The sequence below is a fragment of the Populus nigra genome, chromosome 7, assembly GCF_951802175.1.
Source record: "Populus nigra chromosome 7, ddPopNigr1.1, whole genome shotgun sequence".
NCBI classification, from domain to species: Eukaryota; Viridiplantae; Streptophyta; class Magnoliopsida; order Malpighiales; family Salicaceae; genus Populus; species Populus nigra.
In genome coordinates, this window is record NC_084858.1 from 20,532,924 (window position 1) to 20,558,454 (window position 25,531).

General features: G+C 30.5%; 2 protein-coding genes across 3 annotated transcripts; both read right to left on the bottom strand.

Annotated features, from left to right (window-relative positions):
- Positions 1-1,017: 1,017 nt before the first annotated feature.
- LOC133698764 (probable NAD(P)H dehydrogenase (quinone) FQR1-like 1) lies at positions 1,018-3,879 on the bottom strand. Its single transcript, XM_062121811.1, has 4 exons — positions 3,723-3,879; positions 2,299-2,392; positions 1,550-1,812; positions 1,018-1,431 (listed from the first exon to the last, which is right to left on the bottom strand). The coding sequence occupies exons 1-4, from the start codon at positions 3,743-3,745 to the stop codon at positions 1,200-1,202; spliced, it is 612 nt and encodes a 203-aa protein (XP_061977795.1). The 5' UTR covers positions 3,746-3,879; the 3' UTR covers positions 1,018-1,199.
- A 13,210-nt stretch (positions 3,880-17,089) lies between these two features.
- Positions 17,090-20,832, bottom strand: LOC133698357 (U-box domain-containing protein 8-like). 2 transcript variants are annotated; one of them, XM_062121253.1, is made up of 2 exons: positions 17,958-20,832; positions 17,090-17,621 (listed from the first exon to the last, which is right to left on the bottom strand). In XM_062121253.1, the coding sequence occupies exon 1, from the start codon at positions 20,721-20,723 to the stop codon at positions 19,605-19,607; it is 1,119 nt and encodes a 372-aa protein (XP_061977237.1). In that variant the 5' UTR covers positions 20,724-20,832; the 3' UTR covers positions 17,090-17,621; positions 17,958-19,604. The 2 variants fall into 2 exon arrangements, with proteins under 2 accessions (XP_061977237.1, XP_061977236.1); XM_062121252.1 differs by having other exon boundaries at positions 17,090-17,767.
- Between the last annotated feature and the right edge of the window lie 4,699 nt (positions 20,833-25,531).

Here is a 25,531-nt window from a genome sequence, read left to right on the forward strand (position 1 = left end):
AGGTCTATTTTTGAATTAGAAATATAAATTTGACAACTCTTTATTTTTATATTTTATAGGTGCATTAAACTCAAGCATCAATGGTGAATGTATTATACTTGAGAATTGAAATTACAACCACACCTAATATATTCATCACTCTCCTCTAGAAGCACATGAAATCTACTTGATTTGATTGGACTAATATATTCATCACCCTCCAGACTTATTCATACTTCTGGTATTCCTTCTGCAGCAAGATTATTGGAAGCTGTGATTAAAGATGGTAACTGGTTGGCCCAATTCTGGATCTGATGACATGATAGAAATCCAGATGTCTATATGCAGTGCTGTGCAGCCTGATCCTTCTGTTAATGATAGTGTGATTTGGCAGGCTGTGTTCTAATTGTGTTTTTACAATCTTGGGAATTGATCAGGTATAAAAGTTAATTGGTATAAGCTTTAATCTTGGCTTGTTATTCTTAACAAGTTATCTACAAGAGCGTGACAGTTTCTTATGAGGAGAAATATTATTGCTGATTGCCTTCTTTGTGGTGCTGCTAATGAGGTTCGTGATCACCTATTTTCTCAAAGCTTATACTGTAAATCAGTTTGGGGTTATATTTTGCTTAAATATGGGTTTTCTAGGCCTACTGGTGACTGGATTTTAGAGTTTCAATGGGCGAAAGAATTGTTGTAGAAGAGAACCTTTACGTCTGTGATTACAAGAATAGCTTGGAATGCTACCATAAATGGTATATGGAAGCAGAGAAATGTGAAGGTCCATGGAACTGCTTATATCTCTCTTCATGCATCAGTAAAATGGATTTGGATGTTAGTCCATTGTAGACTGTACAATTCCAAGCATCTTCAAGAAGCTGTTTTTGAATCCTAATATTTCTACCATACGTAGAGAATGGGGATTGGTGTGACTTTATGTAATCTGATTAGAATTTTTCCTTTTGTAGTAGGGTAAGCTCCTACTTGTTGCTTATGATCAATGGAAATACTTCTGTAATTAGAGATAAGCAACGGAAGTGAAGATTCAAAATGAATTCTCACACTAAATGCATGAAAAAAATTTCATCGCTACAAGAAGCCTTAGTTATCAAGGAATAAAACATAAGTTTGCGCCAAATATAACCAGAAGAAGCACATTATTCATCAGGTGAACATAAGACTGAAATTTCTAGGAAGGGAATACAATTGCTGGAGTTAAATTAAGCTGTTCCCTTGAATTTCTTTGCAATGCCAGCAAAGTACTTCCCCTGGTGGAGAGCTTGTCCTAGCTCCAGCTCAGTAGGCTGTCTGGTGCCATCCCCAGCATAGGTACCTGCACCATATGGACTGCCACCCTTCACTTTCTCAATTTCAAACATGCCGGCTCCAAATGTGTATCCAATTGGCACAAAGATCATTCCATGGTGAACGAGCTGGGTGATAGCAGTCAAACTGCGTCGTGAAAAGAAAAACAAATACATGAATTTCAGAATTCATAAAGTAAACAACAAGAATTATGAACTTGGAAGAAAAACAGAACCGAAGTCCAACGTTTTCAAATGGAACTTACGCGGTTGTCTCCTGTCCACCTCCCTGCGATGCAGTGCTGTAAAAAATTCCAGCAGGCTTGCCTGCAAGCTGTTGTGTGCCCCATAGGCCACCAGTTGAATCCATAAAAGCTTTAAATTGTGCAGCCATCATTCCAAATCTAGTGGGGAAACCAAGAAGAAACCCATCAGCCTCAGCAAGATCACTGGGTGTAATAATTGGGACATCACTCTTTGGTGGTGCTCCCATCTTTCCAAGAACTTCTTCTGGCAGTGTTTCAGGTACCTGTCAATGTGCCAAGATTATCAGGAACTCAAATTATAACTTTTGGGGTAGAAAACTAGATACATTAAAATTCTGTATATCCCTTTCGCAGAGCACAATTCAAAAAATTAAGTGTTTATAGCTCCCATTTTCGACCGATCCATGGCCGTACAGTCAGCTATGTCCAATGAAGCATATGACCTTAGCAAGGGAGGTAACATATAAGGTAGCCTGTCTGTCTAAAAGATTTATGACATTACTGCAGTCAGAACACTACAACAGAAAACAATACTCTTATTCAGTATGCGTTCTTATGTTAGTCTTCATTTTTTTGTGAAATTGCTAGAAGTCTTCCCTTGAATGCAATGATGCTAACTTGTTTGACGATAACTAGAGTGTCAAGGGGTACATGACAAGTCAAATATGCTTCTCAATGACATTTATTTATCTCAGCCTAAGACTCGAGAGTTCAAATGGTCAATATTTTGAACAAAATTAAACAAATACCTGCCATAGCTTGACTTCTACTCCTTCTACAGAATCAGCTCCTTTCTTAATTTCTTCAGCTAACCGTGCAACATGTCCATACATTGAGTAGTAACTGCCGAAGAAATCAAAAAAATTACACTTTGCATGATCAGTGTGGCTATTCTAATGAACACGGAAAGCAAACAGAACCAAACTGTACATTTCCCTTTTCTTTTTTTTCAAAATAAAAGAAAGTTCTCTCAGTCATCATTGATATGATCTTCCCTACAAGATGGTAAAAGGGAAAAGGAGATTTGCGTAAAGGCAATTGATTCATATTGAAGTTATCTCAATGCATGATGGAGACAGGAAGCTTTGAAGGGAAACTATAGCATGCACTATACGGAGGCCTACATCAAGAAAGAAAAAAAAATTCCAAAAAGCTCTTAGGTCATAGGAGTGGTGTGACCAACCATTAAACATCAATTTCGGTGGATGATAGGACTGAACCATCACCAGGGGGACAATTTTAAGTGCATAAATTTATAAGATCAACAAAACTATTAAACCTATTATTAATTTTAATCTCATATCGTACTAGCATATCTTTTCAAAATAAAATTTCAAGCAGAAGATCATTGAAGAGCTCATATAGTGTCTTCCAGGCCATGAAAACGAAACCCATTTGTATTAGTTAATTATGCATATAAAATTAAATGCCAAGAACTAGATTCAAATTTCAATAAGTGAATCAAGTAACCAAATTCTTTATAAGAAAAAGGCAAGCATTCCTCTCTGATCTGAATTATAATTTCAAAAGGTAGGTCCAGCTTAGGAACTATTTTTCTTGGCTAATACCTAATGATGACTGATGTATTCACAGTTTTACCAGTCTTATTGCTTACATTTCTTGTTTCATTGATTGAGATTGATGAAAAGGAAAGAACGCCAGAGCCTCTCTACTTGAAACACTTATCATCAAGTCTTATAGCCTATCACACCTTCTTAGCAAACACAGGTGATAATGGCGTATGAGACTCGTCCGTAATTTAGTGCTAAATGTAAAACAAATCCATGAACTTATCCTACAAGAAACGCCATCATCCATGGATGAATTTGATTCTTGAAATAAATTTAATACCCTGATCAAACTTTCATCAAATTTCATTCAACCCAGATACCAAAGATAAAATTCTGGATCTCTTAAAACACTCAAGAAAACTGCCTTCCAGGAGCCATATAACATCAAGAAAAAAAAAAAAAAAACAACTGGTTATAGCATTAACAATCAGAGATTCATTAGAAACAATGAAAAGAGACTAGAACATCACGACAGCAATCAAGAAATCATCAGTCAGACGTTAATGCACGGCAAGAATCATGATCATAAAACACACAAAGAAACACAATAAAAACAAGAACCCAAAAAGAAGATGATAAGAAGAGATCATAGTAATGCTTACATAATATAGATTTTTACAGCCATTGATAGAGTCTTTCTGTCTTGAAGTATGAAGGAAATGTGTTGTTGACAGGGAAGGAATGGTATGGAGAATCGCTGGAAGGGATCCTTTATTTATATTTGTTGTCTTAGTTGACACTTTTGATTGGTCACTAATTGTATCGTTAGAAATGTCATTATATTTTTTTTTTTCAAGTCCACCTTGTAATTTGAGATTTGGGTTATTTATTATCATTGGTCAAAGTCATATCTCCAAATTACAAAATAATTAGATTTTTGTTTTATTAGTACTGATTTCCCTTTTGTGCTTCATGAATTGATTAATTAATTTGTAACAGGAAATCAACATCACAATTTCACTGTGTAATTTTCTCAATTAATGAAACACTATATTCATATTTTATTATTCCCATTGAAGAAGGTATCTTAAATACCACCTTTTTTTATATAATAATCATATTTTTAGAATATATCTTAAGTTTTTATTTCAACTATTTGTGATGATATAGAAAGTGAAGTTTTTATTTTGCTTTGTCAAAGGAAGGAAAGGATGATTTTTGTTTTTTTTCAGTTTTCAAATTCAAGTTTTAGGGTTAATATTAAAATAATTTATTCATCTTCGTACATTAAAATAATATAAGAAATACCCATTTCAAATAGTTCACAAAGATGTTAGCAAAAAACCAAAAAAGTTGAAGTTCAGCCGGTGTTCATATGAACCTCCTACTCCATTCCTTTTTAATTTTCATCTTTTTTTTCTTTTAATTATATTCTTTTTATAATCTAATTATATGAAATTAAGCTTCAAATTAAAGCATGAAGAAAAAGCATAGCTCATCCTAAATTATCGATAATTTTATTTTGATCCGAAATTTTTTTTTTTTATTTTTCAATCCTTAAATTAAAAAGAGACGAGAAAAAGTAGTTGGAGAAAGGTGAATAAAAAGAAAAAGTTATTGGTTATCGCAATACCAGCAGCAAAAATTATCAAACTTGACGCCAAGAGGTTTCATCCACCAAGATAAGTTTGATGGTGGGTTTTCCTTGTAAACATGTATGAAAAAGAAGATTTAGTCTTGTTTTGATTTTTGAGGTTTAGTTGATTTTGGTTTTCTATAGTGATTTTAGTTTTCTATAGTGATTTTGGGTTATTTTGAGGTTAGTAGATGATTTAAAAAGATTTTTATAGTGTTTTTTAGATATTTTTTGATGAAAATAAATTAAAAAATAAATTTTCATAAACTTCATAAAAATGTGTTAATATGTTTACTTTTCAACTGATACAAAAATATGCAATTGAATAGGATCCTTTCTAACTTGTGGAAATATGACTTTAATTCTCTATTAACAATTCTACTAACTATTATACTCGTGCAATGTCATAGATTCAATTTTATAATAATTAAAATAAATATTTATAAGAATTAAAAGTTCATGCATGCCTAAGTTTGAAAGTTTAGGCTTTCACACCTAGCTTTAAAATAGATAGTGGACGACAAATCATCCATCTAGCGAGATAGTGTATCATTCTCTACAATAATTTTCAACCACCTCTGGTGATTAAAAACTTAGAGAACGGTTTTTTGATCTCTAAAACTCAAATTTCAACCTAAAAACACTAAAGAAAAATATCCTAGGAACCTTTATAACCTCATTTCAACCACTAAACACACGTCAATTAGTCAAAACACTCAAGATCAAATCAAATTAAAAAAAATCTAAATTTCAATCTATTTTTTCTAACATGATCAAAGGCTAAAACAACCTCAATTAAACTCTTCTCTTCAAGATGAACCTAGTGACACAAAGATTGTAACACCCCACCTCACTAGCAAGATATTGTCCGTTTTGGGCCTCCTAGTCCACCCATGTCCAGGGCTTCCACCCAGGTCCCCCTCACGGGTTTGTTCTTGGCAGCCACGCATGGCCCCAAAACGCGTCTTTTAGAGTAGCGCAACACACTCACCCTGTCAGATACTGTCCCCTTTGGGTCTCCCAGTCCACCTATTTCCGGGCTTCCACCCAAGTCCCCCTCAAGGTTTTAAACGCGTCTTACTAGTCAAGGTGAGCATGCACTAATAAGGCCCTGGCTCTGGACGCTCACTTCCGATGTGGGATATCACAATCCCCCCCACCTTAAGACGAGCCGGCCTCGGCTCTGATACCAAATGTAACACCCCACCTCATTAGCAAGATATTGTATGTTTTGGGCTTCCCAGTCCACCCATGTCCAGGGCTTCCACTCAGGTCCCCCTCACGAGTTTGTTCTTGGCAGCCACGCATGGCCCAAAAGGCGTGTTTCAGAGTAGCGCAACACACTCACCCTGTCAGATACTGTCCCTTTTAGGCCTCCCAGTCCACCCATTTTCGGGCTTCCACCCAAGTCCCCCTCAAGGTTTTAAACGCGTCTTACTAGTCAAGGTGAGCATGCACTAAGGCCCTGGCTCTGGACGCTCGCTTTTGATGTGGGATATCACAAAGATCAACCTTTTTTTATCATTGGGATGTGACTAATTAAAAGCTTTCTCTCTTCTATCTCTTTTCAATGACTCTCTCCTTTTTTAACTTTCAAGAATAGAAATATGATAGAAATAAAATTTCATGACCAAATCATAAATGTTATAAAGTACAAGGATCAAAGTGTAAAATAACAGTATGGTGAATGGTATTTTATAAATGTGTGTAATTTATTGATTGATGTATGGTAAAAGCCATCTCTTTTAGTTTATAGTATGATTTTGCAACCCTTATTTAGAAGAAATTTCATTTTGGACTTTAATTTATATACTTGTTCTAAGTTATATCCAAAATCTTTACATTTTATTGATTTGATTCCAGACATTTCAAATAACTCTCAACCTTAAGGACATAATTGTTAGTGCATATAATTTGTAGTTAATTGATTGATTACACATGATATTAACTTTATTAATGTATAGATAAATCTATTATTAATAAAGGCTTCCTGTATCTTTAATATTCATTGATGTTTGATTAATGAGTTTATAGTAAGATCAAGTCCTTAAAACAAAAATATTTGAAAAGAAAATTATATAGTGGTTATAATTATAAGGTTCTTATTACACCAAAGTATTGTTCTTAAATATTTCTAGTCGATGCCATATTAAGTTTAGATATTAATTAGAGCTATTAAAACCTATATATGTATATATATTCTGAAAGAAAACAATTGTTTTCATAAATTGAGATATGAGGGATACATGAAATTAATATGGAGGTGATTGTCATACGACATATACACTAAACTAACCTACATGAGAATTATATATAGATAGATCACATATGTTTATGTAAAGGTTCACGTGACATATGTGTACGTAATCTTTACACTTGAAAACACTAAATTATCTTATATAACAAATATTATGCTATGATCTTGACAACATATTGTCTTAATCAAGGGTAATAAAAAAAGCAAATATTAGGTATAGCAAGAACTATCTGAAAGTAATTGAGTGATCAAAAGATAATTTATCATCCTATATAAATTAAGAAAAATATTTCACATATTCTCAAATACTATTGATTATAAAATCTTTGTGCAAGGTGAAATGAGATTTGAAAAAAGTTTCAAATCTTATACAAATAATCAATGACTATGATGTTGATAATAAATATGATATGACATAGCATATATATATCATATTTAAATATCTGAATTAGAACATTCTTGATGAAGAGATAATAATTACATTAAAAAACTGATCACTGAAAGGTTAAGTCAAATCAGTTATGACTTTCCTAATATTTAAGGGATCATGACACGTAGCTAAATAGTGCACTTAATCTTCAAGTATAACTCAATGAATTGTTGTATTGATAATAAATTAAATTATTTAATTTCTTTAATCTTATTTTATTTAGGATTGTGATTTATATTTTGACCAATATATTACAGAACCTAATGGATTACACACATAAAAAACTAATGGTAAGATTTTTAAACTAGGATAATTAATCAAGTGAGACTTGATTGTAAATAAGTTTTAGAAATTAAAGACTATAATGTATCTATACATGGGATTGTGATTTTAGATCTAGAAAAATTAAGCAGGAACTTGATTGCATAAGTTTCTAAAACTATATTGAAATAATATGTGTGATATTATTAAATGGGTAAAGTGATATTTTGCCACTAACATGATTATTAGGTTTTCTTACAAATAAAATGTTATGCCTTATACTTTTTTTATTGAGAAATAGAGAATTTTTGTTACAAAAAATACAATACAAAAACACCTACAAAAAAAAAACAACACTCAAGACATAACATTTGCTCTCTTCTAAAAAGGTTTTAAGAGATTTATGATCTAGTAATTCGTGTAAATTATTATTAGAGACCAAACAATTGAAGAGTTAATCAAACCTCACAAAGAATATATGATTTTAATGCAATCTTCACTCAAACTTTAATTAACTCTAGATTATCTAATAGAATTTCTTGAGATTCTTAAAAAAAAAAATATTATTTCTGTTCCATTTATATGTTTTGAAAAACTGAACAAGAACTTGTAAGATGATGTGGGACATTCTATTGCGGAGAAAGTTTATATTTTAACCTTAAAATTTTGAAAGGTTTTTAATTATACTTTTTATTTTAAGGTTTATTGATAGAAAATATATATTTTGAACCTCTATGTGGTTTTCCATTTGTTATTTTATTTGCAAATTTATTTTTTTTCATAATGAAACCTCTAATCATAAATTTTTAATTTCATCCTTATATTTCAACCCGATCCTTTCGTTAATGTTAATTAACATTTCCATCAAATTTCATTCAAAGCCATATCATTTTATTTCCTAGAATATGCACATTACACAGACAATTTTGACAAAAGTACATGAAAAACGCAATTGAGAAACGTGGTTGATATTTTGGTACATATAACTGTGGGGTTTTTTATTATTATTATTGTAATAATCCAATGTGGTTGTTGTGACGAATGGTCACGTGCAGTCTCTTTACACGAGACATTAGTTCATTGTTCCATATATAATTAAGCACAATTATCCATACAATTGTATAAGAGTATTCAACTGGACAGGTAATTAGTACTATTATTTTATAAAAATATAAACTAGTGGTTAAACCCAGCGGGATCTAGAGTCTAATTTAAATCGAATTTTTAATTGAACTAGATAAAATATTAACTTAATAAAATATAATTAACTTGAATAAAATTTTAGTAATTTGATTGAATCAAACTTAATAAGCTCAACACCAAAAAATAAAAAATTTGTTATTTAATATTCAATGACTTTTGAGTTGATTCAGTAATATGAAATTTTTCCAAATCAATCCAAACTATTCTCACAATATTAATTTTTATAAAGTAAGTTCTTCCCTAATTCTAGCAACTCAACTATTTCTTATTCATATTAAAAATGATATTTATTTGCATGTAATTAAAAAGGATGGCATTTCATATCATGTGATAGAGGGTCATGATTTAAACATGCAGGTAGTGGTGTAGTTATGAGGTACAAACACCAAGAAATAAAAAAACAAGATGATCATTAACTAGCACAACTTGGGTTGGTTTGATTTCTAAAAGGAATCTGCTACCAAATCGACTTGTATTATAAGATAAACTGAAAACCATTCCCTTTTCTTGAAGGAAAAAAAAAAACTAAGTTCTAGGTAGGGTGATCGATCAAGGCCGGGCATGCTTGATAGTATTGGTGGAAACAAAGCTTATTTTCATTAATTAACTAAACTATCCTATCCTTTGAGAACTCATTAGCTAAGAAATTTAAGGCACCGAACAATGTAAAAAGGCAAAAGGTCAACTAAACTATCAACTTCATGAGATAGCCATAACCAGCTCTTATTACCATTTGCACTGTATTGATTTATATATTATGTTCGGTGTCTTTCCATTATTAGTTCTTAATTAGTTTATTTTCTTCTGTTACTGATATGATTAACGAAATCCTTAACTTAACTTAGTTGACCTCTCAAGCTAAAAGATTAGCATTTTCTAGCAATAACGGGACGTCAAATATAATTAACCCATTTCTAACAATTTGCTTGCACACATGCTTCACACGTGTTAAACCCTGAAGAAGAAAAAAACATTATACCTTGTTAAAGAATCATTTCAATCTAAAAATTTAAGTTGTTTGATAAGATTTCAAGATATGATTTATATTACTTTTTAATATACTCTCTTCAATAAAAGCTCTTTAAACTTGAAATATGTACAGATTCACACTATATTGTATTTAATTTTTATCAAATAAATAAAAATGCTAAGATTTGAACTTGCAACCGCTTAATTATCAAAATTCTGATATCATATTAAATAATTATCTTAATCTAAAAACTTAAATTATTAAATAAAATTTCAGGATATATTTATATTATTTTTTAAAATAAAAAAAGTTTTCCTCGTCAATTGATCTCGAGAGGTTGTTTCACATGCTCTCTTTGTTTGACTTTTCATATAATTAAGAAAGTCATTAATTGAAGTCTCATGTAACCATTTTTTTATTCGTACTTTTTTAAAATACCTCTTGTAGACCTTTTATAAAAAGAGTTTTAATTAAAAATATTATAGTGAAATGTATAACATGAAATTTTAAAGACAATTTTTTCAGGGCAAACAAAAATAGAAAGTACGATAATCTCTAGAACCGAGGGAATATATAAAAAGGTATGCCAAATTTTGGCGGTAGCAAAGACAAAATCAAACACTTTTGAATGAATTTTTCTTGCTCAAAACAATCTGCCGATTGGCAAATGTTCATTAATGCATGGAAGATCTCAAATCCTTAACAACGGAGTTAAGTAAGACTTATTAAACATAAGATGATTTAACATGATTAAATAACATTAGATAATGTTGTTTTAGTGAGAGGGCACATGGGATCATGCTACTAGCTGTTGAAACAATGTTCATCCCTTGTACTAAACATAGCATCATCAATGCCCTTTGTCTTCAAGCGTGCTTCTCTTCTTAATTAATATCACTCCATTACCCCCTCAATTTCATCCCTTTTACTCAATCCATCCATTGTGATTATAACTATAAAGCAAAAAAAAAAAAAACACTATAATTATGTCATCTTTTGTCTACATGGCTCCTTAGTATTCACTCTTTAAAATCCATTTTATTTAATTTGAACATTATCTTGCACGTACGATAGCAACCCCCCATGGTCTTGAAATCAAAAGAAAAAAAAAATCATGATTGGTTATTAATAAATTCGATGGTTAATATATAGAGTACAAATCTTTTTCTCTCCTATCACACATATTCTACCATGATGTATTCCAATTTCCAAGGGACGATCAACTCAACTATCTAATTCTTGGGAAAGCATTGAAGAAACGAACGGAGCCCAGAAGCCAATGTTTGGTCGCTGTGTAATGCCGCAAGTATTTGGTTAGACAATATTCATACATTGGTGCTTGCAATCTTTTTTTAATAATATTTATTAAAATATTAAATTGTGTCACGATGTACTTGATTATAAAAAAAGGAATTATGATGAAAATATGAAAAAACCTTTGAAAACCAGTTTCAACAAAATTGGCTTCTAGAGGTATTAAGTCCTTTTATTGTTTATTAAAAATAAAAAAACTAAAAAGCTCATTTATGTTCGTTGAATTTTTTTTCAAGAGTAAATAAGTTATTTTACTGTGCAAAAAAAATTAAAAGACCGATCTACCCCATCCTATTTGATAATATCAAATAAATCTTGTAAAAAGATCATTTTACCCCCCAATATTCACTTCATTTGTTGTTATCATGGGGGAAAAATCATAATTATAATATATCTTAGCCACAATAAAACATTAATCTCTTTTAGTTTTTTTTTAATTTAATATGGGATAGTTATTATGTGATTTTTGTTGGAATGAAATTTTATAAATATGTTTTATAGACATAGTTTTTTTGGATTAGCAAGCTAACATCAATTGAGATCAAGATTATGTTTAAATTAGGTTCAGAAGTTTTTATTTAATTTTTTTATTTTTCTTATTTAGTTTATAAATCCTAATGATAATTGAAATATTCTAGCTATAAAGATTCATTTTATTATAAGGATTTAGGTTTAAAACTAGTATAAATAAGTTTGTTTAGATTATTTCCAGAAGAGATTATTAATGAAGTTAAGAATTTTTTACATTCAAATTTATCAAATCAAAAAATTTTCTACCTTTTAGATGTAATTTTAGAATTTTAGGGTTTACCATATTGGGTTTGGTTGGGTCAACCAAAATACTAAAATCTTGTTCAGGTCAGTTAGATTTTACGAAGTCGATGTTTGGTTTAATTTAACTAAAATCCTACTTCTAATCAAGCTTTGGATTCCGGATTTCTCGGATCAACTTATCAAATTAGACCTAGTTTAAAAACAATGTAGTATATATCTTCTTATTTACTATTATCACTAGTTAGGTGGCCCATGCTATGTTGTAGGCCCACTTATTTTTTTCATTGTAGAAAAGATATCAAAACGATGCAAATATTTTTTTTAAAAGAAAAACAATCTAAGACTCCGATCCTTGAGTTGGATGAGGTGAATAAGCTCGGTTAATTTAATAACATGATTAGAAAATAAAATATCAACAACAAATAAAAGGGGGGGACAACAATGATTCAATGCAAATAAATGTTTTTCAATATATATATATATATATATATATATATATATATATATATATATATATATCAATGATCTTATTTATACACTATTCATAAAATATTTGAGCTCTAATATTTTTTAACTGAAAAGAAAAAAGTTTAAGATACGCTTATGTTTTTAAAGGAGTACGATAAATTTGATAACCATGTTAAATCTTGATTAATTTAAAATATGATAAAAATATGAGGCAATAAAAAATATTATAATCCTTGTTAACTTTTCAAATTGCATGAATAAAATAAAAGAAAAAAATACTATGCAAGGTTGCACATATTAAAAATCTTATAAAAATTTAATTTAAAAAAAAACAAATTCAATCTATATAATTTTTAAAAAAAAAAAAACTCATAGATGAATCATACCAACTACTTTAAAAATCAAACAGATCCCCTGTGACAAAAAAAATAATCGCAATTTAAAAAAGGTTAAATAAGTGAAACAAATCAGAGAGAAGAGGTATTAATTAAATCATATACCAAAAAATTATTTTTTAAAATTCATATAAAATAAGGCATCAATTAAAAAATATTGTTCTATATCAATTAAAAAAATAACGCGTCATCCACTAATCCCAAAATCTGATCACTGCTGTGGCTGAAAAAACAAGATTCTTTATTTTTTTACCCAAAACTCATTTTCAACCCATTTGTTTTACCCAAAACATCTAGGAAACACCCTTAGAACCTTGTTAAACCATTTCATTGACTCTAAAAACACAAAAAAATTATTTGGTCCAAAACTCAAAATTAACCCAAAAATCTCCCGAAGTCTAGATTTGTTTTAGGTGTTTTCAAGGTTAAAAAAAAAAAAAAAAACTTAATTGTAATCCCCCTCATCATATGGAACCATTTGACATAAAAATGACTATTTTGGTGGTTGAAATCATCATCAATGACAACTTTCTCTCTTTATGACAGAATCCAATGACTCCCTCTCTCTTTTCCAACAAAAAAAACTGAAAAATAACAAAAATAAAGTTTAGTATCAAAATAGAATTTGTAAATACTACAGGGACTAGTAACCTAGTATCTCAAAAGGATGGGGAACGAAAATGAACTTCCACAACAAACTTCAAGCACGCCCTCTATTCTACCTACATTTTACTTTCAATTAAACCCTCCCTCCTTAGAAGATATGCAATTAGGAGCTATTAATTTTGGCTCAAAATATTAAATCGTGCAAGATAAAAGTTTAAGGATCAAATTAAAAATTAAAAAAAAACACCGCTTCAATTCATAGTGTTTTGTGATTGAACAGTAAAAAGAAAGTTGATCTCTTTTAACATATTGTATAAAAAATATAATCTATTAGATTTTTTTATTCTTTATTTCAAAATAAATAGTTTCAGTTTTCAGTTTTTTTGATATTTTAATTTAAAAAAAAAAAACACTCAGAAATCTTTTTAGTGACTTTTCAATTGAAAGAACCTTGAGTAAAAAAAAAAAAAACTTCCAACCGCTTTACCATGTCAATCCTGCGACACGTTCATCCACAAGTAACTTTTTGTAATGCACAGCTTGTTTTAGTTTGGACCCACTCCCGGATTGAGTAAAGAGAAATGGCTTTAGCTCCACGAATGCCTCAAAAGCATGGCCCCTCCCATCATATCCACTTGAGCATTTGCTTACTTCAATGGGGGAGGGGGGACCAAATGTCTTTTATCTTAAAAAAACTTGAGCCTTCTACTCCACCATCATGGCTTTATATAAATCTTGCTTTTTTGGGTGGCTTTAATTGTATTTGTTGGCCTTTGAGAGCATAGCATCATGGAAGTTTTCTTGCCCTTTTTTGGATTCACCACTCACACACACCATAGTTGGTTTGCATGCTCTGGCCATACTGATCGATCCTCCTCTTCTTCCAAGAAATAAAAAAAAATGGCCTAATCAAGGAATGATTTTGTCACCTAGAACTTCATGTGGAACTCTCTTAACCCTTTTCAAGGATCCATCAAACAGTCAAGGTGTAGGAAAGAAGGTGGGATATCTTTTAACCCAATTGATGATCGAAGATACAAGGTAGCATATACTCATCCAAGTTTAGCTCTATGTGCAAAGAAAAGAGGAGATAGGGTTTAATTTTAAGATCTTTCCCCGTAAACTGATATTTGAAAAGCAAATCTCGGTTCAAATTCTCAGTTTCTTTGCATATTTGCAGAAACTGTGTAATCATTTGAATCCCCATGTACGATATTATGACATAATGAGATGTTGGTTTATGTAAGAAGTGGATTTATTCGTTCTCCAAATTGTTATATCACTTCTAAGTTCTAATAAAAAGTGAATGTCGCAATAAGGGTATTTATTATAAGCCTGAAGAAAACCATAATCTTGATAAATAATCAAAAGATAGTTCTACGATTGTCTAATTTTTATTTTTTAAATTATCAAAGTGTATAAACCTAAATAAATGGATCCATCATGTAAATTTCAAATTCAGGTCGGATTGAATTTACTTTTGAAATCAAGTTGTAAATTAAATACATAAAATTAATCTACATAACTTAACAAGTCAACTCATAATTTGGTTTACCTGAGAACAAGATTTTATCGAGTTAATTTCAAGAAATTTTTTTTTTAAAAAAAAAAAATATTTTAATTTGAAAAAAAATTAGTTATTTTGGGCTAAACTAACCCACAGCCTGTAACTGAACCATGTCCATCAACCATGTTAAGCTTTTATTTCTCTTTGGATTTGCCATGACGTCCTTATCTCTTTTTGTTAAATTTGGAACTTTGCAGAAACATATTCTTGTAAAGCCGCTGGGTTACGACTCATGCAGATGACTAAAGTTAGCAGAGGTCCAAAGAGAATGGATGGGCATTGGGCATCTGATTCCAGGCCGTATTAAGAGTAGCCCATCGTTGTTGGTGAGCTGCAATTTTGCAACAGAAAACGTGTGCAGGAAAAACTATCTAAAAAGAACGAACAGACAGCAAAACAAATTGGTGAAAATTTGCAAGACTTGAAAGAACAAAATATCATAGATATAAGAATTGATTTGGAGGTCGATCTGCTCAAGATCCGAGTCATGGATAAGTGAGTAAACCCGAGTTGATATAAGCTTTAACTTAAAAAAAAAAAAAACAACTCAAAACAACATTGTAATAACATAACTAATTAGATCAAGAGCTATTACCTAAAACAACTAAAAAACTTGGAATACATCTTGGAGCTTCATTGTTTTATATTAACAATAAAGCTTCTTCTTTTTCAATTAACTCCCTTCTTTTCTTTTCATTTTTTATTTTTTTTCTTTTAATTTCATTTTTTTCTCAATTTAATTCTTATATTTTTTAACAATCATTCGGCTTAGCTTTGAAATGGTCAAGTTGGTTGGGTAACATCGAGTAAACTCTTATATGGTTTAATTTTAAACTTGGGTTAAGCAAGAAGTCAAGTCAAGAAGGTTTTTGTCATTCTTATTATTTTTTTTCAATTTTCTCTTCATATTTTTTTTACTAATCGGTTGGATTGTTTTTGAACTGTTCAAGTTGACTGAGTCATTTCAAAACAACTCCTATATGTTTAATTTTAAACTTAAACTAAACAACAAGTTAGATCAAACGTTTTAAAATTGATCTGTTAAACTGGATTTAATGAAAATTTTATATAGTTTTTTTTATCTTTTTTTTTGTTATGTTTAAATTTCTTTTTTGATATTATGCACGGATCTAATGCCTAAAGCACCAGAGAGAAGAAAAAAGAAAAACATAACTCTAGGCCAGAACAGAGTAATCCTAGAACCAAGAACGTCACTGTATGGTAGGCTCACGGCTGTCAACCTTGCCGGGGTCACTTTCTGATAAATGCTATTTGCTGCTAGAGGATTAACAACTCGAGTTTTTTAACATGGTGCTCTTTAGAGTTGTTAAGAACTTTAGAAGATTGGTGGACCTAGAAGCTTGGCTATTATATTAAATTTCATATCTTTCTCAACTTTATACCTTTCAGTTCTCTTTTTTTATTTTTTTAATGTGGATATGCTTACTAACAGTAAGTTCTTTAGCCTATCTTTTTCCTTCCTTTCTTTGACGAGAAATCGGTTTGAGACAGAGAGAAAGTTTGACTTTTTTGCCTTCCAAAAATTAATTTCCTCTCTGTTTGGTGAGTTTTGAAAATATTGGTCAAGTAAAACAACTTCCAAGAAAACTTAAAACATTCTTTAAACTTTGAAAAATTGAAGGAAAGAGGGTATTTTCAAAGGGGATATTGATGGGAGACCTGAAGATCCCAAATGTGTGCACCATACGCATCTGATATTTATGAGTATCTGGAGGTAAAAAATGGTTTTTTGTGATGTGATCAGTGGAAATGTAATTAGGGTTTGTGTGGTTTAATTAATTTATGGGGTTAATTTATCAGGTGGATACCAAAAGAAGGGACAACAAGCAAAGACATGAGGAGGAGGTTCATAACTAATTTGCTATTGGTTGCTTTGAGGACATAACATGTGACCTGGTATAAACAAACACGAATCCATGCAAGAAATCAGTTTAAATAGTAATTTTGTTAGAGATATATAGTGATTTTATTAGAGAGATCAGAAGTTTTTCACTGTTTGTCAAGAAGGAGAGAGGAAAATGATCTATCATTTAACGAGGATGTCGCATATCAAACACTAGTAATGATTTTCAGTTAAAATAGCCAAACAAAGTAACTTGAGGGGTGTTTGTTTCCGGAAAAATAATCTGCATTTGGAAAAATATTTTATTGAAAAAAATATAAAATACCAACATATTAATTAGTATTCTCCAGATCACAAACAATGTGTCAGTTCAGCAGATCCTCACTGTATAACATGTGTCCTATGTCTCCTGACACAAAAAGGGCAGTAAACACCTAACCATCATGCAGTTCATCCTGTTGAGGGGACACCGACCACTCAAATCTCCAATCCCATGGGAAAACCTTCTGTGATCCAATCTGCTATTTTTTTTCATCGGTCTTAACAGTGTAGTTCGCTGGGGAATGTCTTTGTCAGGGGAATATGTCTTTGTCAGGTAAGGACAATGACAAAGAAAAGAGAAGATTAACAATGACAAAGAAAAGTTAGGACAAAACAATAGTATTCGGAGTTTTTTGATAGCACACCATGGCCCTTATCTTATATTCCACCAATAGAGAGAGAGAAACAAAGTAAAAGCATTAAACTTTACTTGTTGGAGGAGACATTCACTTCGGCTTGATGCTTCTTTTACCAATTACTTTAATCCACGCATGCCTAAATATTAACCACGAAAACAAGAAAAGCTTCTCATCTTGTATTCAAAAAGAAATCCAATCCACCATCAGCTTTTCACACGCAAAGACACAAATCACTTGTTCAATGTTCTATGCCGGCTGTCTACTCAAAACAGCCTCTTGTCACTGCAACATATTGCCAAAACAAGTCAAAATTGGCTACCAAGAAGTTTCCTAGGTTTCATAAATGTAATAGTTTAAGATGCTTTACTGCTTCTTCTTACTACTTGAACGGAATCAAAACCGCAATCAACCTACTAATACCAACTTCACCAAAATGTTTCAGGTCTGATTCACAAACAAAACTGCGACTTACCGGCCAAAATACCATAGCTTTCTGCATTGAACATAGTAAGAGAACATACAGGTCCTTGAGTTCATCTGCATTTGAGCCTAGTAGACCATATACTGCCAAATGCTATCCTGACTCCCGACCTGAGAGAGAATAAATCCCAGAACCGACAGAGATTATCCAGCCAGACCACCTTCCGCGGTTTAATTTTGGCGTTGAATGCACTTTCAACCATAATTTTTTTACTTTCAGGCTGACTACACTAAGATAGCCTGTCGATCCTTCATCTCCCTCGTGAATGCAAGAGTATATATATACATAGCTTTGATTGGCCAAGATAACAGGGTACATCGCACATTATAAGGAGAGTAAAGCATGCAACTCTTAAGAAACAAGCTCTGGGAAACTAAACCACCAGTTGTGAGACAAAAAAGAACATTCAAGAACAGTTGCTAACCAATATTAGAGAAAAGCACAACACTACTTCCCCCGACGCAAGCAATTCTAGAATGAAATGCTGGAGCAACCACCTTTAGAACACAGCATGGCAGTGATCAGTGAACAACAGAGCAACAGATAACCGTATTTCTACCAAAACATTTGGACTAAGAGAAAACCAAGTTACAACAACCAGAAATCTTTAGGAACACAAGAAAAATGCATGAAAACTTTAACATCTATCTTAGAAATCAACAAAATCACTAAGAGAGCTATTGTAAATCAAGACATCGAACATCACAGCTAAAACTTTATCACAACTTATCAAATCTTTCTATAGATTCATACCTACACAATACATTAAACAAAGTACCACAAGACCTATGGTATTGAGCAAACTCTTAGTATACCAACGCATGTCATTTTCTACATGAATGAATAATTTTATCATATAAGCTAGAGTTCATCCCAATCCCATAAACATGCAGTCTCAGTGAAAATCCAATAGCAACCCAAGCAACGTCAGAGAAGAGAATAAATTGAAGCGTACAATCAGGAAAATAGAGCAAGTAATTGGAGACACAGTAGGAAGGAATGACAGCAATGATGAGGCGAATTGCTGAGCATGGCCAACGAGTTCAAAGTTTTATATACTAACTAATACCATCTAAATCAACCATTCAAGATTAAATAAATCCGATTAACATTGAACTGAACCAGAATAGCTACCATCTAAATCACTCATTCAAGCTTAAAAGGATCTGATTTAACATATTATAACGTACAACCAGCACAGCTACCATCTAAACACTCATTCAAGATTAATACATTAGAACAAACTAACAGTATTCCATTGTTTCCTTTTGCATTCCAACTATCTTCAATCCCAGTATTTGACAGAACAGAAACAGTTGCCATATCAATACCGAATCAGATACTCCTTTTCCAAAAAAAAACCTTTCAGCGAAAGAAAAAAGGTTAAAAATTAAAAGCGGATTGGAGACAAAAAATTTCCAATTTGAAACCTTTGCAACTACAACCATTAAATTTCAGAGATTTGACTTATTAAAAAAAAAAAAAAACATATATCATATTCCCTATCAAATCTCTGATCCTTTTCTTTGTACACAAAACTATCCAAGAACCCAAATAAATCCATGCCCCCAAAACAAACCCCAAAATTCACCTCCATCCCTCCAACACTCTTCACCCTCCATATATAATCTGTTCATGCTACCCCCTACAACTTAGATTTTGCACCAAATTAGCTGCATTCCTTCTAATTTTTTCATTCTCATCATCCAAAAACCCAACACAAATCTCCAACACCCCATCTTTTTTGGCCTCTACACGCATTTCCTCTGCGAAACTACACAAACAGTTCAACGTAAAAAGCGCACATTGCACCCCTCTTTCGCTCCCATTCCTAATAACCTTAACCAAAACTTCCAAACACCCATTAACCTTCCTTATTTCCTCCCTCCCTTCCTTACATTTCACCAACAAACTCAACACTTCCACCGCTCTTTCAAGCCCCATCCCACCAATTTTCATCAAAATTGGCACAGCTCCACACTCCACAGCACGCTTTCTATTATCAACAAATGAACAAATCGCATACAACGCAGTGGCTGCTTCTCTCACTTCACGCTCTTTTCCATTATATAGAACCCAAATAAGCATTTTTATCGCATTCGGGTACGCTCCAATTGTGGCTTTGTTGACTTCCACAACAGCCAAACTTGTCAACATTGTGCAACCAATGGCCCGGGAACTTGGCGACCCGACCCGGATAACATTTATGACCCGACCAATTACACCTTCAGCTACAAGGCCCACCTTGTTATCATCATCAAGAGAGAGATTAAGGAGGAGGGCCAGTGCTTTCTCTTGGATCTCTGACTCGGTCGAGTCGACACAGTTTAGAATCGTTGAGACTGCACCAGACTCAGTGATTTGGCGGCGGAGACACGGGTCAAGCTTGGTGAGTCTAGTGAGTTGACTCAGTGAGTGAAGACTGGATTCCAGAGTCGAAGATGGGGAAACGAGAGCGGAGATTAAGAACTGTGTTTGGTGTTTCTTCGATGGGTTCGGATTCCGATACGAGTTCGGGTCTGGTTGTGATTTTTGGATTGTAAAGCTGGAAATCAAGCTTCTCAAGGCGTGGTTGGGTATAAGACGAGGGTGTTCAGGCAAGGGGAGTTTGGTGATTGGACAACTACGGTGGCCGGAGTCGAGCCACCGTTGAATTGAGGAGCGGTCAAAGGTATGACCCGAAGAGAGAATAACCGGGTCGGACATGATTTCTAGTGAAATTGGACACTTGAAATCATCAGGGAAGTGTGTAGCCATGTTTTCGTGTCTCTAAAAAAACTGGGTTTTGTTTAGTTTGTGTTTGGTTGGGTTTTTGAGTTAGTTTCTCCCACTAGAAATGTTGACTCAGTGAGTTTCTCTTTATAAAGGATAGAGGGAAGGGGGGGTTTGGAGGTTTAGGTTCTTGAGTAAGGTGAGGTTTGTTGAATGACTCTAATGCCCTTGTAGCTTATCCAAACTTTCACGAGGGTTTTGGTGTTTTTTATTTACTTAATTTTTTTCTTCTTTGATTTATAATCATACGAAGGTAAGAATTTCTTACAATTTATTTACCTTTTCATATAAAATATATTTAGATGGATATTTCTCATTTACAGTAAATAAATAAATTTATTTACAATAAACAACATTTTTAAATGCAAGTAATTAAATAAGTTGAACAAATCAATTTAAAAACAATTATTATATTGATATACTTGAGAGTATATATATATTGAAGATAATATATATATATATATAATCTTCAATGTAACTAGCATATATAAAATTGTATTATATATGTTAATTAATCATAATGATTTCGTGATTGTTTAGCATTATAGTAATAATTAATTTTTAAAGTGATTTTACTTAGAAATATATTAAAATAATATTTATTTTTATTTTTTAAAATTTATTTTTAATATTAATATATAAAAATAATTTTAATTTTTTTTTAAAAAAAAACAGTTTCTATCGCGAACATGCACTTTTTGTAATTATCTTCCAACTTAGAAAGGGCAAATAATATTTCTGGACATAGAGGGGCAAATTAGGGATTCAGCATGGGGTTAAGTTCTTTTGCAATCTTATGTGGTTTGTCGTTTAGTTATCAGGAAACAAGGTGGAATGGGGATTCTGGGGGCCTGCTTTTAATGAGTTGAGGGCAGTTTAGGAAGGTACATCATTTTTCTCCTTTGTTAAACGGTCCATTGCCTTTTACTATTGGCTGATAATTAAAAAGGAAACAGAAGAAAACGTGTGAGAGATTAAAAATTTATGTCACGGTATAATATATAATTATATCTTATCTTAAAATATTAATCAAATACAATCTAATAATATAGGTTTTAAATTGAAATCAATATTCACATTAAATGAATAAAAAAATATTTAAAAAAATCATAAAAACATTTTAAAAAAAAACTCAAGCAAACTTGAATGAATCTTGTAAACTTATATTAAATTCTCAAACCTATAATCCATTAAATTCTTGACCAAACCCAATATCAGATTAATCAAATGTTAAAGGATGAAATCAATTAATTTAATTTAAAAATAAAAATACTTCTAAATTTAACAAAGACAAAAAAAACAAAGGCAACTCGTGTTATTTTCAAAACGACTAAACATTTTTATAGAAATTAAATTTAAAAATAATAAAATGTTGGACGATGAAAAAAAACACTTAAAAAAGAAAAATAAAACCAAGGATACTCGTGTCAACTTCATAAATTGGGGTTAATTTCTTAAACCTACAATCCGTTAAATTCTAAACTCGAACTCAACTAAAAAGCTAAACACCCGATCAATTAAATGTTGAGGGATAAAATAAAAAAAAATCAATTTTAAAAAGTCTTGCAAGGTAAAAAAAATAGCAATAAAAAAAAAGATTTGATTTGATAGGAAAAAAAAAAGAATGATGAAATTATAACAAAAAAAATTCAAAAACTATCTAAAATAAAAAAATAGTAATTAAAAGAATGAGAAATAAAATAGATAGATAACAAAAAATCAATTGAGGATGAAACTAAGAAAAATCCTTAATTTCATGAATTATTTTAAATAAAAAAATATAATAAAGAAAATAGAGATGAAATCTGAAGAACAAAAAAACTCATTAATTTAATTTTTTGGAAGGTCAACATGAAAATTAAATGGGAAAAAAAAAAAAAACCAAAAGATCAAATGCGTCAAACCTACAACAATTAATCCACACACACTGCTTGCACGTGGAGGGAATTTCAAGACGCTTTAGGTGTTGCCTTGAAAACAAGGTTTTAGCCACGGTACAATGTTACATTGGTTATTTAAACTCAATGAACATTGTTCGCACATTTCTAGTTTTTTTATATATATTTATAAATTTATTATGTTGTTTGTAATGACATCCAATAACTATTAAATAATTAAATGTAAAAAATAAAATAATTCTTAAATAAAAGGCAAAATGTTTTAAATTTTAATGACAATGATGTAATTTAATTATTTTAAAATTAAATCAAAAACTAAAAAGCTTTTTGATCAAAGTTTAATGTTTTTTTACTGTTAAATGTAATAAAGTAAATAAAAATATTAAATGATTATTTAACATTACTGTTAAATTCTTGTAATGATTAATGTACTCCATTGAAAAGACTTGTCTCCTGTAAAACAAAGCTAAATAATTTTATCTACTAATGACAAAATAGTAATTTTATTGTGAAAAATATATAATAAAACTCTAACTATTTTTAGTTTTTGTTATAATAAAAACTGAGAGGTCGAAAATGAGTTAATTATTGATCTTATGTGAAATGTTTTTTTTTTAAAAAAAATTTGGTGTGACTATTTTTAAAAAAAATCTATGTGGTTTTGATTATTTTTTTCTTGATGAACCAATCCAACTCATATCATATGACTTGGATGTAACTTAGACTTTGTGATTAGTAATATCTAAATTGAGTTTAATAACTATAATTATTATACTAAACATGTTGAATAATTTGTTAAAATTTAAGGCCTTATTGAATAACATAACGTTGTTGTCGAATGGATGAACACCATCTTAATCCTTACTGAATTTTCGTTTGTATCTTTGTTCACTTAAAGTTAATTTAGTTTGTTTATAGATAATATAATAAATATAATTACTTCAAATGCAAATTAATAAATAATAAAGCTATTATCCTAATTAGTTTGTTTTGGATAAGCACGTAATAATTTTAATCATACATATCCTTAGTAAATCAATTAAAATATCTTGAAATGAGCTTCTATAACTTATATTTAATCAATTAATTTAATTTAATTAAAAAAATCATTTTAAAAAAATAAATTTAATAAAAAACAATATAACAAGTATATCATTTTAATGACTAATAAGCTATGAAAAAAATATTATATTACCTTTAAAAGCAAGTTCAATAGTTTTTCTCGGAAGAACAAAATTATTATTTTACTATTATAATTTATAATAATACATATCCTAATATGTAATGAAAAACTTAACAAGTTAATTTTTTTTTAATCTCACCTTTTATGTTGTTTTAATGAAAATACTCATTTTTATCAAAGTTTAAAAATAGCTCAAGATTTTTTACAAGTTCAAGCTCATCATGATATAAACTAATAGGGCGCTTATATACAATTTTGGCATGAATATTTCTTATCAACAATATCATTATATATATATATATATATATATATATATATATATATATATATATATATATATATTAGTAATAAGCTGGTTAAAAATGTTTGTGAAAAAGTTTTTCAATGCATTTATGTTGATTACTCAACAAAATATAAAATAAACTTATATATGTTTACAAATAATTTCAAATTTCTACAAATATTTATGTTCACAAATAGCTTGAGACAAATTTAAATGTATTCAAACTTGTCTAGTTATAAAATAATGGAGTGAAGGGAGAAAAAAATGGATACATTATATTAGTAATCCACATGCAATTTGATTTAGAGCGTGTTTGACAGTGTGGTTGCGGGTGCTTTTCAAATAACTTTTCGTGCCAAAATGCATGCCAATGATGTTTTTTTATTTTTTAAAAATCATTTTTAACATCAGCACATCAAAACGATCCAAAACGTACAAACCATATTAAATTTTAGCAAAAAAAAAAACAAAAAATTTTCAAATTTTTTGGGAACGCGGCCACAGCCGCGTTCCCAAACGGTCCCTTAGTATTCAAACTTGGTCAAAAAACCATGTTTTTATTTATATCATTATTTTCAAATAAATAATATACAATTTTCAAACAAAAAATTGCACAAAAATGATTTTTCACCCTTGCTTAACCATCATTATTTTATTTTTCTTTTAATATTGTTAATCACTATAATAAAAAAAAAATATAATTATTAAACTTAACTTGATTTGGTTGGGAAATTTGGTGACTTATTGACTTGAAATCTTGTCCAAGCCATGTTTTTATTTATTTTTTTAATAATTGAACTTTGACTCGGTAAAATTCAAATTATCTAGTTGTCAATTCTTGATTAAGTTGATAAACTTGAGTAGAATCTCACCTGATTAATTCTAATTTTTTTATTCAAAAATAGGTTTATTTTAATTTTTAAAATCAAGAAAACAACATTCGTTAACGCGGCCCTATAATCATGGGAAATAAAAAACTAGAACACAAAGAGAGAAAGGGAAAGGTAATGGGGCTTGTCACAGATGTACAGAAATTAATGGCTTAGATTGATCTGGATAAAGAAATCAAGTGATGGTGGGAAATTGATAAGAACAAGTTGAAAAATTGCAGCCGACATGCTTGAAAGAGAAATTACAAGTATTATATTCTTATCCTTTTCATTATTAAAAAAGGACAATCAATAATAAAAAAAAGAACCAACGTGGTTCATGAGTTTTGTCACCTGTTCATATTGTGGCTAATTTTAACATTTCCTTGGCCATTTATATATATATATATATATATATATATATATATATATATATATATATATTTATGAAATGTAAAAATATAATAGATCAAAATGAAAGAGCTGAGGAAGCTAGCAAGTTATATAAACACATGTTCAGAAGCAAAATAAAATATGTTTTCATTCATAAAAAATACAGG